Source organism: Gasterosteus aculeatus, chromosome 20 (genome assembly GCF_964276395.1).
Source record: "Gasterosteus aculeatus chromosome 20, fGasAcu3.hap1.1, whole genome shotgun sequence".
In the NCBI taxonomy this organism is placed as follows: Eukaryota; Metazoa; Chordata; class Actinopteri; order Perciformes; family Gasterosteidae; genus Gasterosteus; species Gasterosteus aculeatus.
In genome coordinates this window covers 8,767,495-8,788,324 of record NC_135707.1, presented here as the reverse complement: position 1 = coordinate 8,788,324, position 20,830 = coordinate 8,767,495, and the positions used below count along the sequence as shown (strand labels likewise).

At 45.4% G+C, this 20,830-nt stretch overlaps 1 protein-coding gene and 1 long non-coding RNA gene across 2 annotated transcripts in view; both read right to left on the bottom strand.

Moving 5' to 3' along the window:
- Window positions 1–5,385: 5,385 nt before the first annotated feature.
- LOC144389618 (uncharacterized) lies at window positions 5,386–5,971 on the bottom strand. Its single transcript, XR_013453752.1, has 3 exons — window positions 5,785–5,971; window positions 5,621–5,704; window positions 5,386–5,446 (listed from the first exon to the last, which is right to left on the bottom strand). It is a non-coding gene; the product is annotated as an uncharacterized LOC144389618 (long non-coding RNA).
- A 1,315-nt stretch (window positions 5,972–7,286) lies between these two features.
- LOC120810835 (nectin-2) overlaps window positions 7,287–20,830 on the bottom strand; it is a 66,548-nt gene continuing 53,004 nt past the window's right edge. Inside the window, exons 7-10 of the mRNA XM_040165775.2 lie at window positions 10,047–10,179; window positions 9,860–9,914; window positions 9,661–9,744; window positions 7,287–8,845 (exon numbers count right to left, since the gene is read on the bottom strand). Of these exons, the coding sequence (XP_040021709.2) occupies window positions 8,639–8,845; window positions 9,661–9,744; window positions 9,860–9,914; window positions 10,047–10,179 (479 nt within the window). The 3' untranslated portion in view covers window positions 7,287–8,638. The remainder of the gene's footprint in view (window positions 8,846–9,660; window positions 9,745–9,859; window positions 9,915–10,046; window positions 10,180–20,830) is intronic.

The window sequence follows — 20,830 nt, the reverse complement described above, 5'->3', positions numbered from 1 at the left end:
CAATTTGTAAGATTTCTTTGAGAATAGAATTATTTTCAATCCAGAGAACATTTTTGCTTAATGTGCTTCGCTGCGGTGGCCATTTCGCTGAATTCCTGTCCGATCTGCTCTGATACAGTCCGCTTTGTGCATTTAGGATCCGCTGAGTGCGTCATGTGTCACGCTCACTTATTGTAAAGGAAAAGGTTTGCTTGGTTCAGGCGGTGCTGGCGGCCTGTAAGCATGGGTCAAGTGTTCCTATTTGCAGGCAACCATCTTTTTCACTCTGATAAGTGACCAGTCATGCAGAATACTGCAACCTGCATGGAAGTAGTAGTATTAGTATTAATTTCATTTTTTCAGATATTTTGTCTTTTGTGCAAGTGTGTCTTTACCAGTAAACCAGTAGCAGCGTGCACATGTGAGCTGATGGTGTGTGTGTGTGTGTGTGTGTGTGTGTAGCTTGTACAGTAAGCAGCCCCAGGAGTGATGGGAATGACGAGGGTGGTAGCAGAACTGGAGTTGAGCCATGTGCTCTGCGGGGGAACTGGCCCTTTAATACCCATCAGCCAATGAAGCAGAGGATGCTGGGAGTAGGGCGTCCTTGGGAATGACCTTGCAGGGGGGGGGCTAATAATGGCGAGAGGGTAGAGAGGGAAGAGCACCACAAAAAGGTACATGTAAACCACATAAGACAGACAAATAGCTAGATATGTTTCTGCAGACAGATAACAGACAGATGAATGTGGGGTAGTTGAGGACACTAAGAGGATTTAAAGTTCAGCTCTGTAGTTCTGCCTCATTCCACCTCTGTCTCTTTCTCTCTCGCTGTGTGATGGACATGCAGACGTCATCCCATCCAGATTAAACCCAGCGCATGCGACACTCGTATTGCATAAGAATTTGGCTGAAAGGAACGAAAGAGGGGATTCATAATTTCCAAAATGCTGAATAAAACATATTGGTCGAGAATGAGAAGATTAAGATTTTTTGTGACGTGGGAAATTATAGATGTAATAATTCTGTACTGCTCAGCGTTAAATGACAAAATCAATACCAGCCCATTTATCTCTACAAACAAATTCTAAATTCATTTGTAGAAAGGTGAAAGGTTCTGCTTTCCGAGATGGCTATCTGATAACTCTGGCATAAAATGTGTGTGTGTTTCCAAAATAATTGTTCATTCTTTCATTTCATTTTGAAACTGAATCGAGATATGAAATTGGTTAGGCTTTTAAAGACTGAATTTAGCAACATTTGATCGTAACCTACATAAATCCATCAATAGCCTAATGATGTGTACGTGTGGTGTCTGCAGCAGGCGCAGCACTGATGTGGCCCCACCAGATGTGTAGCAATGCGTTTGGCCCCATTCTGTTCAAGATGATGGATAATGGGTAAGGCTACATCCACACTACTACAGTATTATAACTTTAAACCAAGGTCACAACACAATCTCCGTCCAGCGTCACAGCACCACATTATTAAAATATTGTACTCAAGATAAATTTCGTAGTTTTACTCTTCAATACTTTCTTTCGCACATTAGCAGTAGTGGAATTATAATATAATGAATCTACGCGAACAACAGCTGGTAGTGTGGACAACACGGACAGTGATGTGTGTGATCATGTTAAATGCTATTTTCTTCAGAAAAAGGAAAAGGGTCATTTGAAAGAGGCGTTAGGCCGCAAAGACCCAATCGAGTATCGAGCAGGAGTGTCTACGTCATTGTTTTCCAAATGATGCGGACAGGCCTGTCGATGCTGAAAGGTAACCTGTCCTGACCAAACCTGTCCTTTTTAAAACGCTCCGAGTACAACCGGGCAAAAGATACGCGTTTTAAGATAGTAACACAGTGTGGACATGGCATAAATGTATGTGTGTGTCTGTCTGTGTGTAGAATAGAAATTAATCTCATAGTATATTGTGCGTCAGAATATTTGTCCATGCACCATCAGCATGTGTTCTCTAGCCTTGGGACAGGTAGCGCGTGTGTGTGTGTGTTGCTGGAGAGTTGGTGTCCCCAATGAGTCAGGTTGATGAAGTGTTAGCCCGACACTATGCTAGCTGGGCAACTTCAGCACGTTGTCGTCATTGCTGCAGCAAGTCGCGTCAGACGTGGAGCAGGGTGGAGCTTTTGTCTTCACCGTCCCTCTCCGGTGGAACCACCGTCCACTGCCTGACCCAATGTGCCCTTGTGTGTGCGCTCGTGCGTGCTCTTACACGTAGGACGGCGTGTGAGCCGTGTCGGGCCTCTGACAGGTACTGTACATACGACATTGACCGTGACTCGGGCCCCTCGTTATTCAAAGGCTACACAAGGTGTGGAATATTAAAAGGAAAGCCAGCTGTCAAGGTCACTCGCGTCAAGTCACGAGACAAGTTGCCCTGGCAACCCCGGGCCGTACTCCCTCCCCACTCGGCCCCCCCCCCCCCCCCCCCCCCCCTCGGCCCCCCCCCCCCCATTCCATCTCACATCTCGTCACATCGGTCACAAATGCTGCGCGCACACACCCACGTGAGGTGTTCGGAGCACCGGGGGGGCGCGTGTAAGAGAAGAGGAAACCGTTTGGTGAAACGGGCGGGTAAACCCCTCAAACGTCAACCATGACTCCACCGGCAAGGTGAGAAAAGGGAAAGGGAGGAGGTAAAGGTGATGTAAGCAATCCGCATCAAATATTTATATACACCCGTGTATCTGAAGAACAAGCTGTGCTATAACTCCCCGATGCAGACAAGCAGCACTATTTATTCAAGGCTGCGAGGCTGGACCACTGCAATGTACTATGCCTCTGGATCCCCGCCAGGAGCCTCCAGCCTGCTGCTGGGATACTAATGAGAGAGCGGTTACATCAGCAAGTTCTCTGCCTAACTTTGCTGCTTCTTTGGCATTATATACTACTTATTTGCATTGCTCAATGTGTCATTTCTTAGAGTGGGTCGATTAACCAACTTCTATTAAAATGTCCTTTTGACTTATTGCACCTGCTTGATGTAGAACTGTATGGGTGGGGGGGGGGGGGGGGGGGTTCAGTTATTAAGCATTCCTGCATCCCAACCTCTGAAATGAACTTTCTCACATCTATGAATAGCAGGTGTTTATGACAGGCCCAGAGACTATTTGTGTGGGAGGGCGTTTATTTATGGCACAGGCTGTTATTATTCTAATGAACGTCCTTGCAGTGTCCCCCGTAGTCCAAGCAGTAAATCAAAGGTTATTGTCATGCTTTGAGGAGCAAGGGGAGAGAACTGATAGAAGACAGTGGGACTAAACTATAAACAGACACTAACCTATAGAAGCAAACCTGAGATCTTTTTTGTATTTGTTTTGTAATGTACAGAAATAGTGCTGGAACACCAATTGAAGCTGGATCACCAACAATTGTATCTTCTTTTATTAATAATGGTAAGTTCTGAAGGAGAATATATTTTGGTGTCGTAAAGCTGCCAGAGGATTTGCTGTCTTTTGTATTTTATTTCATTATAACACTGAACATCTGTTGGTCTTGGATGCACATAATCTTTTACTTTAAGAAAATTCCTCACCATTTGGAAGGTTGGAGGTTTCCAAGGCTCAACGAAATCTACAGATGAATTGATTGTGAAAGTAATCGGTATTTGCAGCGTGAAACAAGCTGTAAAAAAGAAAAGAAAAAAATGACGGCAATTCCATCCATGCACGCAGCCCGTACTGAGTTCCTGATTAAAATTCAGACCAGATGTTTAACTGATGCTGAGGTATTGAGGTTATTCGGCACGCTGGCAGTGGCAAAGGACAGTTAGTATTAAATTGTTGTGGACGATATTGCTTCACAATAGAAATGAGGAACAGACCCAAACAATTGTGCCCTTGTGTCATCTGATGACTATTTTAATGATGTTTTCAAACCTCTTTTGTGGTCTTCAACTGTGTGTGGATGCACGCTTGCTCCGAGACCCAACACACACACACAGACACGCACACGCACACACATATATATATATATATACAAAACCTCATCAACCTGAGTAGCCCTAACCCACCAATAGGTCATGATTCCTGCCATGTTAGCTTGCACAGTCAAACACCATTAGGACTATCTGCCTAACAACATACGTGGTCCATATCTATCTATGCAATCTATGCGATTGGAGGAGAGAGGACACTCTCCTGTTTGAATGGACAAGAGCTGAGACTCAGCCCAACATGACTGGATAAAGGGGACCCTCGTGATGCTGTGCTCATTAAAAGTGAATAGTGTTGGTTTTACACAAGCCTTAGAAATTACAAATAAAGAGAAACTGAAAAGAGAGTGAAGGGAAAACTGGGAGGTGTTACGAGAAGGTACAGGACCGATAAGCAGGGGAGTGAGGCGATCAAAGTGTGATGTAACATCCATCTCCCTCTCACTCTCTGTCTATTGCACCATCCTCTCACACACTTCGACACAGGAAGATGTTGTGCCGCACTCTGCTGATAGTAGCTGAGCGAGTAGTTACGGAAAAGGCAGACATTTAGAAAAAGCCTGTTGAACCCTTCAAATGAGAACACGTGGAAGCAGTTAAAGGGAGTCCGTGCTATGCAACAGGTTGGTAGCAATAAACAGTAAATACAATTTCAAACTCGCTAGCATCCCCCGGTGTCTCAGGGGAAACTGCAAATGTCAAACAAACACACTGCTGCAGCAAACAGCTACTACGGATACTAAGAGCATTTTGATTTCAGGACAGGAATCATCTTGAGAACACAGCACTCTTCATCACAGCCAAAATATTTACATTTGATTTAAAACTGTCATGCTATAATAATCATGCAGCATATCAAATAGTAAGTTACTTCGCTATGTAGAGAAATACAAAACATGTGTTCACTATACAGTACCAGTCACACACTTTCTCCTAGAATTGAACGAGAAGATGTGTCCAAACTGACCTCGGTGGTGGCATGTGGAGACCAAAGTGCTGTGATTCAGTCATAGAATGCATCATTTTGTGCTCTGTTTGAATGTTTAGTTCTGCTGTGAGGCCACGGGCAGATACGCAACAAGCAATGCAATGCAATACCACCCGTATTCATGTTAAGAAGGCGACTTGAGCTTTCCTACATTTCTGTTTCCATAACGTAGCAGGTAACTAATCAATGACCTGACAAGTGACGTCGGAAAACCGGTAACATTTAAAGCACCCGGAGCTGAGCCAGGCCTCGCCCAGCTGTCCGTTGGCCTTGTCTGCCCTCCACCATCATCTCCTCTTTAATCCCAAAAGCCTCTCCCTCTCTCTGTCGCTATCCCCCTCTCCCTTCCTCCTCCACAGCCTGTGCCCCTTATCAGCCCCCCCACCGCTCTATCAGCTCCTCTCTCTTTCCGCTCCCCTCCAGACTTGCATGCCTTCCATATCGTGAGGGCGTCTTGACAGTGTCACTCACCGCGGTGCCAGCGTCTCTGGCTCCCCCCCGCTCCTCTCTCACACAGTTTGTCTTTCCTGCCTGGGGGGGGGGGGGGTTATGAAATATGAATACAATTTAAAACACACAAATTTCTAATCTTACTTTTTACTAACCGTCAGCTTTGATCTCTATCCAGCCTTTAAAATAGACATTCAAGGTCATAAGAGGTGTCCTCAGCCATGTCAGGCTGGGTGTCTGGGTGTCTCTACTTACCAACCAAGCCAACAGCATGCAGCCCAACATGCTCATCATCGTCATGCACATGATGAGCCGGGCCAGAGTTTGCCCATCAGGTCCCTGTTGGCTCAAAGAGCACTCAGGTTAAACGTGGATGTGCATGGCCACACATGCACACATTGTTCTACTGTCAAGGTCACCTGGTAAATCCTTCCTCACTTTGCTTGGAGTCAATTCAGCGGTTTCGTCCATCCCCCATCGTTTCTGTCCACGCCGATTCTCCAAATCCCTCTCTTCTGCCTCTATTTTTAACCAGCTTAGCAGCATTGAAGGCATGCAAGGTTTATTCTCTGCCTACTCCCTCACTCATTACCTGGCTGCCTATTCACAAAGTCCGTTAATCCTATAACACTGCTACTGCACAGATCAGGGCTAGTTTACAGACCATTAAACCCAGCGAATGGAACAGCTTCCCTTCGAAAATCCGTCCCTTCTGTTCAACTATTTGATAATCAGACAGATTGAACCCCCTTATTGAATCATTACAATACATTGCTACACTCCTTTGATCAATGCACACAGTGCGCTACAACTTCTGCTCGATCCCTGCATCATATCTGTTGTTCCAACTCCAAAGTAGTGGCAGCTAAATATACGGGGAGTCTGCAGTGCACTGCAGCACAACTAAAACAAGAAAACAAATACATTAATAAACGAGTAAGTTACATACAAGGGGAACGGTGGAAAACAGGGTTTCTATACTGGCTGGAGTTTGATGCTTCTGCAGAGTCACCCGACCTTGGATTGAGGTCCAGAATTACATCTGGTTGCAAAATGTACTGTCAGCAGTAACCCCCCCCCCTCACACGGTCAGTTGTTCACAAAATCCCCAAACACCCGTGTGATCAGAATACAGGCAGGAAGCAGGCTGCAGAGTCACGGCGGGCCGCCAGTCAGGCCTCACGTTTATATGCAGCACGAGGGACAAGTCTGCGTCCGGCCTGGCCCATTCAAGGCCCTGCTGCACCCAATTAATATGGATAAGCTAACACAAGCGGTGTGAACACGCGAGTCAGTGGTAGCAGGAGGTCGATGCGTTCAATCCTGCAATATTCCGCATCTATAAGACTCCCCCATTTTGTCTCCTTTGGTGCAGTCTCAGTGCTGGAAATGAATCACCCTGATCTAAAAATAATCATCTCCTTCGTGCCAGCAGAATTCTTTTGTGAACTGTCAGTACTGGATTGGAGGAAATGCATCTTAAGATAGAAATAGATGAGTCAGACATGAGGGGGAGAAGCAGATAACAGATGCTTGCCTCTGCATCAGGTGTGCTACAGTACAGCCTTCATTTCTAGAGCCCTCACATGGACAAATGGGAGTACTGCAGCCACAGTCTGCAACTGCCATTTTGTGGTTGTGCCTTCCACAACAATAGGTCACTGTACATGTACATATCACCATGTAGTGTCTTGACAATACTAGCTTATAACTGTGCTCCTATTTCCCCAATGTATTCTACGTTAGGTGTTACAGTGTGCTATGCATGGATGAGACGCTCTGCTGTGCTGGACCCTCCTATACTTTCGGTCCATACTGCAACCACATGGTGAAATGGGGGAATTACAATACAAATACATTCAGCTGAAAAAAATGAAGCAATTTTTTAAATGTCATTAAATTATTCAGAAAACGACCAAAATGCTTTTTTTATTTTATTGAATCAACAAATGTGAAGGTGATTTTCAAAATGAAATTAATTGGGAGCAAAACAGATTAAAATCAACATACTTCAGTAAAAGAAAACATTTTTAAAAAAGTTTCTCAAGTGGTTGCCATGGCACCAACACAATTGTTGTAACCGCTGGCCATGAAAACAGACTGCTTCATCAGTGTACCAGCAGACCATGTCCACCCCCGTTTGAAACCCCCAAAAACTATTTATTCCACTAGATGAATTACAACAGATTTCATGGACATGATCCAGACCCTTTAACCCTGATACATCTGTACATGCTGGCAGACAAAGGCAAAAATATAAAAAGTAAAAAGATTTCAAGTAACAGATCTTCCCAAAATATAAAGCACTGTTGCTACCAATAGTTTGAGCATCTGGAAGGTTTTGACTAAGGCTTTAAGGAAAGCTGGACGCAAACAGAACATTAAAAAAAACATCTTATGTTACAGCAACTGGGCTGCCAGCCAATTACCTTCCATCACTCACTATCTCTGAAGTTCTGTTCCCTTCCACCAAAATGTCCTTTCATGTTCATAAGAAAGACAAATCCCAGACAATACATACAAAAAAACAACATTCAGATTCAGAAAACATTGACACACAGTATTTCTTCTGCAGTTAACTCCCTGATGTCATCACGGTCGGAGAGTCTCAGCGCCGCCCGATTAACTCCAGCTAATAGCTTCTCCACAGGGCACCTGTTTTACACCAAATTCATGCCAGCTGGGTTTGTAGATAAACAACAGCAGACAGATAAGTCTAGACAGGCGCAACGTGGGGAGTGCTCGCACTGCGTTTCTGCTCACCAAGCTACGTGTGCGGGAAAGAGTCACATTCTGTACTGCAAGTCGGTCCATTGTTGAAACGTGCTCATGCTGTTGCACAGCGACATTGTACTTAAAACAGGTTTGTGTCCCAACCGTGATGTAACATTTAAACACAGCACTTCGTCTTTGATTCATATACAGTTAACAATGACAGCCTCATTAAATCCCTTGCTGTATGATACAATCGTGCAGAAGTTACATAAAGAACATTTTGTGTCTTGCTGGCTCAAGCTGATCAGGTTTTAGGAATGTTCAAATTCTAGAAAAGAGCAACACACAATTGAACTGATTATATCAAAGTACTGGTAACCTGACCACTTGCCAGACATAATGGCAAAGCTAAAATTCATATCCACTCATTTCCACAGTTCAATCCCTCTCTTTGCCATGTAGGCTTCAGAAACCCCCACTCGCCCAGTGATACACTCATTCACGCACTCAAATGCACACATATTTTACACAAAGAGACACACACAGCTCTGTGTTTTCTCACACAAACATGGCGGGCGACACAAAGCTTTCGCCGCGGCTCACATTGGGGCCTTGATGATAGTCCTGGGTGTTGCTGTCTGAGCCCACGTAAGGAGGCGGGACCTCATTGTTTCCGGGATCGTCCCAGCCAGAGGGGGCAGCAGCGTGATAATGCTCCATGTCAACTCCACTGTAATCATCAGTGTCATGGTGGGCATCCAGGTCCTGCCAGCAAAAAGAAAAAAAGTAAACGGGTGATGAAATCCGCCAAGATTCCGTTTTATCAGTTTCTGGAAGACTAGAACATAAAAGTTATGATATATTTTCTGCAGAACTCTCCTTGAGAAAGAAACCTTGTGAACTGGCAAAGACTAATTGGTGGACCACTATTATCAGTCCTCCTCGGGCTCTGTCCTTGAGCTAATCAAGTGCAACACTGCTGCGGTTGTCACACACACACACACGCACGCACGCACGCACGCACGCAGTGTCTGAGATTAGCCTGTTTTCAGTTACTGTCAATCTGAGACATTCTGCTATGAAGACAAGGAGACTCGTCCATAATTCTCCATTTTTTATTCTATATCGATATCGAAACTGCAAAATGCACATGTTTAATTTTACGAGAATTCACAAAAAGTTAAAAAGTTATTTCTGCAACATGAATTTTTTTTAACTCCGTAAACCCAACTTTCAGAATGAAACGCTAGAGAGATTATTACCATTGTACATTATGCAACAAAGAAAGTAAACTAAATACTGCATGATATTTGTTAGCATGGGTCAGTATACTTTGGACGTAAATTCAGCGTACTGGTGCTTTACAAGGTCTGGTTGCACAATATGCAATAACATTGATGGATCCACTAGGGTTGACAATGGTTTCATTATTGAAAAAAATAATATAAAAACGTAAAAAATCTCAGACCCCACCTTGATAAAAAGTTAGAAAAAACCTGGATTGACGATTGATAATATTTATTTGAGCTACAGTAGTTGAGTATGTCAGCTCTGCGTCTTCAATCAACAGGCTGCATTACCGTGACTGGCTCTGCACTCTGGCTGTTGTAGTATTGGTCCTGCAGGGGTCTGTTCTCGGCCACCGGGTCGGCACTTCTGATTAGCTGCAGAGGATGTAAAAGAAATCGGACTGAATATTTGAGGATATTTAATTAAACACGTTAACTTTACAAAGTGCCCGACACAATGGCCTTGTTAATAAAGTGCACGGTGACTCACTCTGGCAGCGGAGTTGGTCGTTTTGGGGGGAGGGGGCTTGTACTTGGGTGGACCACTGAAACAACAACAACAAACAAACAAAGCTGTGAGTTCCAGAAACATGAGACGTGCGGCATTGAGCAGTTTGAAAATACCAAACAAAAAAATCCAGTGAAGTGAACCGTGGTCATCGGCCACAGACACTCACCCTCTGCTCAGTTTGTTACTGTGTTTGCGGTACATCGCTATGGCGGTCCCGATGATGGCCAGGAGGATAATGACTCCGATGATGGCTCCTATGATGCTGCCCGTCGTCGCACCCTTCTCTGGAAGACGAGTACCTTGAAACGCAAGACAAGGAGGGAAAATACCTTGAGACGAGATCACAAGTGGACTCACACTACACACCGCGTCGGTCCGTTACACAACACAGCAGTTCGTTTCAGGCCGTGTATCATTTTATACAACGCAATGGTTTGCAACATTTTGGCCCCGCGAGCCTCAAAATAAAACCATGAGCACCTCTTCACTTGTATGTATTCATGAACTCTGTTCAGATTCAATTGAGGAAATGCACTTTGCTTTCGGGTTTAGAAAGAAGATGTGATACCACCCACATATCTTAGCTTAGCAAAAAGTAGTCCTCCAAAGAGGAACAATAGGAAAGTCCCGTGATGGGAATGCCAAAGGAAATGAATCTTGAGACCACCAGACTGACCCCCAAACCCCCCCGTCCAGCTGAACCGTTTGCCCGACTACCCCCCCCTGAAGTTGTAAACCTAGAGGAAACACTGCATTACCATCATTACCAGTATAATTCATATTAACCATATAATGCAAGACTGCATTTATGACTATTGAAGTTACTCCAGATCGTCAGACCCTTAGATGTGGGAAGTAGAGAAAAGAGAAGAGAGGAGAATGAGTAATTGTGTGCGTGTGCGGCCACATACGACACGGCGCCTGTGAGGTGAAGAAAGGCTGCTGATTAAAGCACCGAGTCACACGGCTGATTAAGATGAACCAGAGGAATCATGCAGAGGTTCCACTAATGAACCATGACCACACTGAACATGAACAGATACACACGCACGCACACCCGTGTGTTTACTGAAGGCACGACCCGGCTCATTATCCACCCCCCCCCCCCAACCCAAGTCCCTGGGGATTATGCTAATGAGGGGGTGTTAAAGGGCAGAGAGGATCTGAAGCTCATTTCATGAGAACAAACCCTGGTCCTAGTAATTGGGAGGGTTGTGATTGAATGTTATTGGTCCCCTAATTACAATTCTCCTCCAACAATAGACTACTTTGACAATCTCCTGAAAATGAGGAGAATTCCTCTGCGCATGCAAAAGTCTCCCGATGATCATCTCTTTCTTTGTCGCTCATTACAACCAAAGCACCTACTTCACAGCTGACCCTCGCCGCCCTTCTTTTTCCTCCCGCGCCGGCTTGTTATTGTGCCAAGTAATTCATAAGGCGTATGTTTGGAGCTCTCTGTGAACCAACTACACAATACACTTTATAAACACTCATTTAGAAGCGAACATAAAGGAGAATGGAAAATAAAAAGGTATGACATTTAAAAATAAATCAAAGTGGCTCTGAACCGTGGATAGCAAACACCCACTAAGTCACAATAATCACTAAGCCTTCCAATTCTTTAATGATGACACGATGGGGCTCCCTGAATATAACAATCAGAAAATCATATTCTCATGGGGTGGAGCGTTAATTGGGTTGTTTGGATTTATTCTGGGGGTACAAATAAGCTTCCCATTGTTTTCTCCCTCCAGCACAAAACCATGTGGAGCCCTCATTGAAAAAAGAAAAATCTTTTTTGTATTTTGTGCTTACTTCAATTCATTATGAAGGACGCAGTATACTTTTTGGCATTATAACATGCAACAGATCAGTGATAATAATCAACCATAATATATTAAATCAAACAAAGCAAAAATGCCTTTAATGGTTTATTTTTATTGTAATAAAGAGGACGACCAGCAGATATTTCTTTGGAGAGGAAAAGAAGCAGGAATTGAAACAAATTATTCTTGCAACTGTCAAAAAGTCTGTTGAACAATGAGCGCGATAACAATTTTGTTTCAACTCACCCATTAAAAAAAAAAAAAAAAAAGACTACAAGAACAAAGTATTTAAAATACTAACTAAAGATTGTGACGAAGTTGTCTTCAAAGTAACGCTTGTTCAAGTGTTTTACACATAATCAAACGGGCATGAAGGGGGACGGATAAAAGGCCTTGGTGCCTCCACAGCACACACCTTCAAAACATCCAGCCTGGATGTGACGATTGGAAACTGTTTCAACTAAAAGCTCGCATTCAAGACGTCACATGTTACGACACCATCCGCCACATGATGGTGCTGTGTTTCTTTAGAACCGAAACGCTGCCCAGCCACAGGGCCCATTCGTTCCAAACGCTATAGATGACTGGTCTTTCCTGTGTGGTTTGCGATACTCTTCCTCATTCCAGTGTCGTGTCTGTTTATCGTCGCAAACGCTCACTCCTCTATTTTGACTCATGGGAATTCTTTGAAGACGCCATCGGGCACCTCCCTCGCCTCCCCTCTTATCTCACAGGCGTCCGACCAAAGTCCTTTTCACTCAGCAGGTTTCAGGTGGAAAGCTGAATGACCTCTGATAGGAAAGAAAGGGATCAGCAGGAAAAAAAAGGAGCATTTTAGGGGCCGCGGTGCGGCGCTCGTGTGTGAGCGACTTGACTCGAGAGCGGGCCCCCGGTGTTGAGACCATGGACACCAGCCATGCAGTGCGCTCGTGAAACAGCTCAGACAGCGCGAGTGTGTGTGAGAATCCCTGCAGCTCCTTGCCAAGGACGAACAACCACACACTCACACATAAAGAGCACATTAAAGCCATAGACCTTAGAAAAATGCAACCTCATTTACAAGCACTTGAGACCTTGTATTTAGAAGTATCCTCTGCTCGCTCACTCTGACATATTTACACTAACACACCGGCCTGCAGTCCTTTCCACACAAACCTCACATGCATACAAAAATATGTATTTACATAAATATTAAAATACAACAGACAGCATAACAACAGCACACACAAAACAACATCAGCTCTACAGGAAGGAGTCGTATTCCAACTGACTGTGTTTTCTTTACTGGTCAATGAGCAAAAGGGCCACGATTCAGGCGCAGTTAAAAGGTCAGCTGATTTTCTGTAAGGCGATCGATGCAGTGACCATCTAGTTTGATAAACACTTATCCCTTCTTGTGTGTGAGCTCTCCATTGCGCACCACAGCCTGCCCGCCCAGGCCGGTCAACCATTCTCCCCGGGGCCACAGAGAGGAGGAGGATGGCGGGGGAGTGAAGGAAGAGGAGATGCGCCTGGTTGGTTGGTTGGTTGGCTGAAATGAAAATTATCGCAGGCTCACTTAAGCAAGTTGAAAATACCACCAGAATCTCTGGAGCTTCAGGAGGTTGAGCGCTGAGCAGTCTGTGGTCAAAGTTTCTCCAAAAAGATTCGTTCTCAAAATACTTTTAGCAGAAGGGCGGAGGGAGTCAAATGAGGAGACAGAATCGTGAGTCCATGAAAAACTTGCCACATACGGATCACTGAGCGGAATGCTGCAATGAAGATGAGTCCTCCAAAAGACGACACGCTGGTAGACGAGGTGAGTCAAGATGACGTGGACCGAAACAGCCAGTGACATTGAGGCTGAAGGAGGTGGGAAGAGGAGAAGAAGGCGGGAGCAGAGAGCGCCAAGCGGGATGGCGGCTGTGATTAAGACGCTGGCTTTTAGATGAGCAGAGAGATTTCCCAGCTGCTGCCTGCAACTGACTGATCCCACACCGAGGAGATGAAGAGGAGAGCGGCAGGACGAAGATCTCACATCCCTCTCTTTACCACTCAATCCCATGTCCTCTCTTCCTGTGTGTTTATGCCTCTCCCTGAGGGGATTAAGGTTAGCATGCTGTTCTATCCTCAGCATCCCTGCACACGCCGGGCTTTTATCTCCGCTCTTCTGCCGTCCACCCATCCCTCCCTCCCTCCCTCCCTCCTTCACTCCCATCATCCCGCTCCATCGCCGGTGTAATTTGGGATTCGCTTGTTTGGTCCAGTAATACGACGGCGCAAATCTGAAGCGTCTCCCTCTACATCTCTTATCTCCTGTACCTAACAAGTAGAGATAAGCCTGTTTTTATTACCCTCCCTGACCTCTTCCACAAATCGGTCTGCACACAGAAGTTTTTTTTTTACGATTGCCAAATCTCCTGGCAAACAACAACCGTGAAAATCAGAAATCTGTTCAGCTCTTCCAAGGTGACGTTGATTCACCGGAGAAAAAGTTGAGTTTCAGTTTTCAGTCAAACTCAAATGAATTGTGCAGCATGTCCACTCCTCTTTTTTCTCCCTCCCACACTTCTTTTTCCAGTACGCTTTTTTAGCAAACTGACTATTTAATCATATAAACCCACAGCGTTTGATCACTCCACATCAACGTCTTTGAAGGAGCAACCATTTGATTTGGTATTCCCTTTTATTATCCGCTAAAGTTATCCTTTGTTGTTGTTTTAAGACGTCCGTGGTAACTGGCAAGTTTCAGCAAAAGCTTGCCCTGAATGCAAGTTGGACCATAATGAGACGGACTGGTTTCAGCTGAAGTGCCAACAGACTGAGACGCGACTTGCAGTGCGACCAGAAAGACACTAGCACGGCCACAGCAGAGTGCCTGGAGATGAGATTAGGACCGGACAAATTGATGGCCTCTGAAAGAGATTAAGATAAAGAACAGTACATGTAATCTCATTGCTCACTAAGAGAAAAGAGGAATCCTACCCTTTAGATTCTAAGGTTAAGTTGGTAAAACAAACACCGTATCCATCTATCGACTCATCCATTCAGCTCGGCGCACATCTGCCGAGCATCTCCGGCAATCTAGTAACCAGACAATCAACTGGCTAGATAGATGCACAGAATGGCTGGAACCGAACAAAGGAAGGAAAGAGGAATTACTGAAAACCGTTTGAAAATCTGGTTACACACACACACACACACACGTCTTAAATTATTCACAATCAATGCGAGGGCTACAGAGTGCCGTAGATACCTCTGACATTCATTTTATGGCAGTTGAAGACCTGCTACACCCACTTGCACAATCACCATCAGAGGCATTTACTATCCGCTGCACTCATGATGCCATTACAATTCATTTCGGGGCAATACAAATTGATTGCGCTGGTTTCGGACGACGCGACCAGCTGAACGGCTCCGAGAGGACAGATTCACTCTGGCGATCTGACTGAATATAGCGTGTGTGGTGTTAGTGCGCAATGCTGAGGCCAAGGCTTTTGTTTTGGGCAGATCAGTGATCCTGGTCATTTTTAATCTGCTGTGATTCCGCAGCTCAACCTCTGATTAAATCCGTGTCACTGCCGTACTGTGAACGTGCGGGTGTGTGTGCGCATTTTGACACTGTTGTGGTAATGTTAAAAAAGAAACATGGGGAGACTGAGTGTTTCCTGCCACAGTGCATCAAAGCACACTTAGTTGCCTTGGGAGAAGGCAGGAACTCACTCTAGTCCCCATCTATTCCCCCCTCCCCAAGCCTCCATCATCCCGCCATCTCCCTTTCTCTCCCCCTTTCTCTCTCTCGGACAAGGTCGCAGTTTGCCTCTTGCTGTCAGCCTGTCAATATTTACAGTCCACTTTAAACTGGCACTGTGGTGGTCGGCTGCAGCCAGCAGAGAAAACCGTGTTGCATTAACCAAATGTAGCCGTCCATTCAGGGCCTGAATGATCTGTTGTACTACAAGCAGCACTCTGATTGCCCCCCCCCCCCTCTGAACAAACGGATGCACAAGGTAACAAGTAGTGTTTAAAACAGCGAGCAGATACTTAACAGGAAAAATGTGCTCAAAAAGCACAGGTCACATTGTCATCACATCCACTGCAGAATTTTTAATTTCTAAACCCATTTTAGCACTTTTAAATATCAAACATTAAAATAACGATTACACCCCTGTCTCCACAGGGAATTATTAAAATACTACATGTTGTATATTTAACATACTGTTTTTTTTTGACTACACGCAACTAAAATATGGTTGTTTTTTCCTTACATTTGATTTTGCTTTCCCTTTAACCATATTGATAAATAACCATAACATGATATGCAAAATGGATACAATATCACATTCATTCATTTGGTCAATGAAATTGAAACCGTGGGTTTGGGTTATGTATTAAATCAGAAGGAATTCAGTTATTTTATTGTTTGGTTTGTTTTTTTAATCATTACAATTGAATTATATCTCATATCATGAATCAGAATGTTCTAAAACCATGACAGCAAATCATCAAGCGAGTCTGCAGGACCGCACAAGGTGACACGACCAAGTTATACAAATGTTTTTATTACATTTTTAATTAACGGAAATTGTCAAAATGTAATAGAAAATCAGGTTTGTTCCTTAATTTATCCGTTTCCCGTCATGCCGGCACCTCTGGGCTCTGGGAAGTTGCTGTGTTCAGGCCAGCTGACTCTCGTAACATTACATTTGTGTTTCAGGACAGATTAAACAAACTAGATAAGATGCGTTAGTTGTTGAGCCTATTGAGATGGATGTTTCAAGGTTGAGAGAGGAGTTGTTTCCCTCCTGCTTCTCTATGATAAGATGCGATGTTCACATCTTGGCTCTGTGGCTGCACACTTACTGGGAATCTGTTTATCTTCTCTTCCAAGTCTCTGCGAGAAAATGGATAAGCAAAAGCGCCCCAACATTTCAAAGTGTTGGAGCAAAAGTGAGACATTCTAGGGGCTTATCAAGTAGCAAAAGGCGCCCTAAATGATCAACAAGGTAACACACACAAAAACCTGTTGTGTTGTTTGTTTTCTGTGATACTGTAATTCCCAGTGCGCGTTGCCATCTGAGAATATCCAGCCATATCTGCCCTCACGATGCTCTCCGGCTTCTCATCCATCATCTCTCGCCCTGCTTTTTTTCTGCTCTCCTCACCCACGACCGCTCCCCCCCGCCTCAACACACTCTCCCCCTCTACAAGTGTCACTGCGGCCTTGAGGCGAGCGAGCCAGTCTGGAGCAGCTGGTGCGTTTACCTGACCTCCTAACCGCTGCTAACCTCTGGCTAAAAAGGAGCCCTCACCTCATTACCTCACCACTCAGCCGCACACGCAACCCCAAACCCTGCTATCCTTTTTGGATTTCTTCGCCACGGCCCCCGGAAGCTACGCAGCGTATCGTCTATGCGCGCCACACTACCCAGCCGGCTGTGCAGAGGAATAAAATATAATGAGTTGGAGGGAAGGAGTGACATCTAGGACTTTGCTACCGCTCCTTTTACTGCCTCTTCTTGAGGAGTCGGCTCGTTCGTTCCCATCTCTCACATGAGAGTGCGCCTTCATCTCGCCCTCCCACCAAGTTCCTCACACAGACTGCCAGAAAGGAAACAAGGCACGGAGGAAGAGACGGAGACGGCGAAGAAGGGAGGAGAGTGTAGAACATATAGGACAGAACACGGGACTGAGAGAATAGAAGATTCAAGCTGCAGGGTGGAGAGAGATGTAAGGAAAAGTAGACGATGTGTAGGAGGGTGATAAAGCGGAGAGAGAAAGTGTGAGTCAAAAAAACAAAGTTGCAAATGTTCTTGCTCTTTTAGCTCAACTTAATCGGATGATACATGCTCAGAATGTGTGTGTGTGTGTGTGTGTGTGTGTGCGCTGTTTGAGATAATGATTTCCTTTCAAGTGTTATTTACTGTGTTTGTACCTGCCGCATTGTTGACCGCAGAGTCGGCTGCCTCAAAGGGCGTCGCGTGGAGAGGGTCCAGAGTGCCGTGGCAGCAAACGGGCCCGTCGCTCCGTCAAACCGCCTCTCATCGGCTACTGATTAATGACACGTGGAGCAACAATGGCCCCGCGCTTCTCCACAGTCATTCACTTTGCTCTTCATCCCAGTGCCCCGGGAGAGAAACGACAACAACGCTCGCCGTCGAAAAACACCTTTGAACGACGCGCTGGCAGCAAATTCTGACCCTCATTGAGAAAGTCAATTCCTCCATTGGCATTCAGTTATGCATTGCCAGTGGGAGCGGAAAGGGACGGCAGAATACAGAAGAGACGGGAAGGTGGAGAGGAAAGCGTTCCGTTTAAGTGTAAGTGTTTGGGAACACAGAATTGTTTAAGAGTGGTTGATTTGCTGCTCGGCGTGGAGTGCCGGTGATTTATCCGTTGTTTAAAAAGAAATGAAACCAGTATTCTGGCACACGCAACAAACATAAAATCACTTCACTTCAAAATCATTTTGTGGCTTTGGAAATAAATCTGTGGGAATAAGAACTAACCGCCGTTTGGATCCAGAAATGTGTGCCAAAATTCATCATACTCTGTTGGACAACAATACGACACACTGGCCGGTGCCTTTAAAGTGCAAACGTGAATGGGAGGATGTGTGCTGGCAGGCAGACACGCGCCAGGGCTAAAGCAGAAAAGCACACAGAAATCTACACACAAATGTGAGCCACTTTTCTGATGCGTGCGCACGGATGCAAACACTCCCCATTTATGGACACGCTTCAACCCTCATATGTCACGGACAAAAGATGGCCAACGGCCGGACGTACATCAAACGACATTACAAGAAGTAGCCGCCCGCTCGAAAACCCCTCTCGGCATTAATAATGAACAAATGTACTTTCTCACCCTCCACCGGGTATTCAAGGCACTGAGGGCCGTGCCCTCAAGTTCACTGTTCAGAAGCAAAAACTAGTTGCAAGCGCAGTTCAAAATACTCTTACATGAACTATTCATGAAAATATTCAGACATTACAAAACCAGTACATCTCCTCCATCTCCCATTTGTGCCTGTTCAGAGGCTCCTGCAGTCTGTGCGGGGGCATCTGTGAACCGGCTGTTTCGCAGCAGCAGTATTTATGTTCCGCGTTAGAGAATGTGTTGGGTAATCAATAGCGTTTCAGTGAAGGACACTTAGGAGCCGATTGGAGCCCGAATCCAAGTCAGCATGAAAGACAACATGACAGAAACACTCGCCGCTCCACCTGAAGGGACTCAGCGTGACATCTAGCCCGACTGTCGTGGGGAGGGCACACGCACAAAGAACGGACGCATGCGCTCTTTTACACACGTGCTTAGACGTGCTGGGAACCCATGAGAGGATCTTCTAATAGTTAAAACAAGTTTTTTGAGACACACACACACACACACACACACACACACACACACACACACACACACAGTGTTACAATGTATCCATTCCAACCTGAAAGAACGCCAACGGCGTCCTCAACTCAGAGCACAGTGCCGTAATGACAAGTGTGTGTATGTGTGTCTGCATGCATACGTTGGGCTCACTGTGTGTACACAAGTCATTATTAGAGGTTTAGTGTGTGCGCTCACCAGTCAGTCAGGCTCCAGTCAGAGGAGTCAGCTTTAGGGCTCATAGCAGCTTCCTGAGGAGACGCTAAATACCATCAGGCGTTTAAATCCATCCATGACCATTTTAAATATGCAGCACACACACACACACACTCCATTTTTAATAAGGGCTCCGAGCAAGACGGAGGGAGAAAAAAGGAGAGGAGGCAGACAGAGCGAGGGGAGAAAAGGAGAGCGGGCAGAATGGGGTGTGTGGTGGGGGAGGGGCGTTGTAGGGGAGAGGAGGGGAGCAGGCTGTTGCATTGATTTCTTGGCAGTTTGGCACCGGCCGTGATTCGCCTGGAAAAGCCATAGATGTGTCAGAGCCACTTAGGCATGCCAGAAAAGAGGGATCTCACACACACACACACACACACACGTGAGTACATCCCCCCGCCCCAAACTCAGTCAGATCCTTGTGCACATATGAGCTCTTATGCAAACAACAAACACACAGAAGGATATGCTCATAAATAGAGCGAATACACAGCATGCACTCAAGAGTGTGTGGATGACAAAAAGCACCTGTGAGAAAGGGGGGGGGGCGCGAAACCCGGCGATGATGCAAGAGGTTTTCTTTCTGTGGGGGAACCATGCATTTCTCTCTGTAGGCAGAGTCAAAAATAGACACCACTACACACACACACACACACACACCTCGATGGGCAGTAAATGTATCCTTAATCCCTGGTTTAAGTTTGCTCAAAAGGCTGTCTGCTCTCCTCAGCTTTCAGAGCACACCTGACTGTGTGTGGGTGCACGCACAGCGCGGCGGGACAGCAGGCAGCGGGCGGATGTACGTTTTGATCTGAGGGCGGATGAGACATTAGGATCAAAGACGGGGACTGGAGAGAATCAACTGATCTTAGCACCGAATCCATGAGCAACCTCCAGACAGACTACCTGATTAGATAGGCATTAGTGGCCTATATCCGGCTAGAAAAGTGGAGGGAATGTTGATGAAAAAGCCTCAGGCAGAGTTGTATTTAGGTCCTCTTATAGCTCAAAATGGCAAAAACAAATGTAAAGTGTAAGGGTTTGATTTCCATCAATGGAAAGCACGTGTTTAGCGTTGTCGTCTTATACAATATGCAACCCCTATATTGTTTGTAATAATATTGTTCCTTGGATGGATATTTTTCTTTTCATGTATATCATATGAGTCTCTCCAAGCAGGAGCTTTTCAACCAGCTTGGCTTGAACAACTGGAGTGACCACACAATCCTTGAAACTCAAATCCATTATTGAGAAATAGATGTTATCTGTGTCGATCCACCCATCGACATCTATGAACCACTCGTTTTTCCACTTTCTATTGAGTCAAGTCAAATGACAGGTGCATGCCGCACCTTAGTGCAGTCATCATCAGTACAGTAGATCGGTGGCTCGCCAAAGACCATTTCCTGCTTTTCAACCAACAAATGAACACACACGCACAGCGATGCAGCCCCGCCCCCGTTGCTCCGGGTAACAGGTGGGTCACGGCAGCATGGCTGGAACGACCGGTTAGTCAGGAATGGCTGGCTGACTCACCGACTGA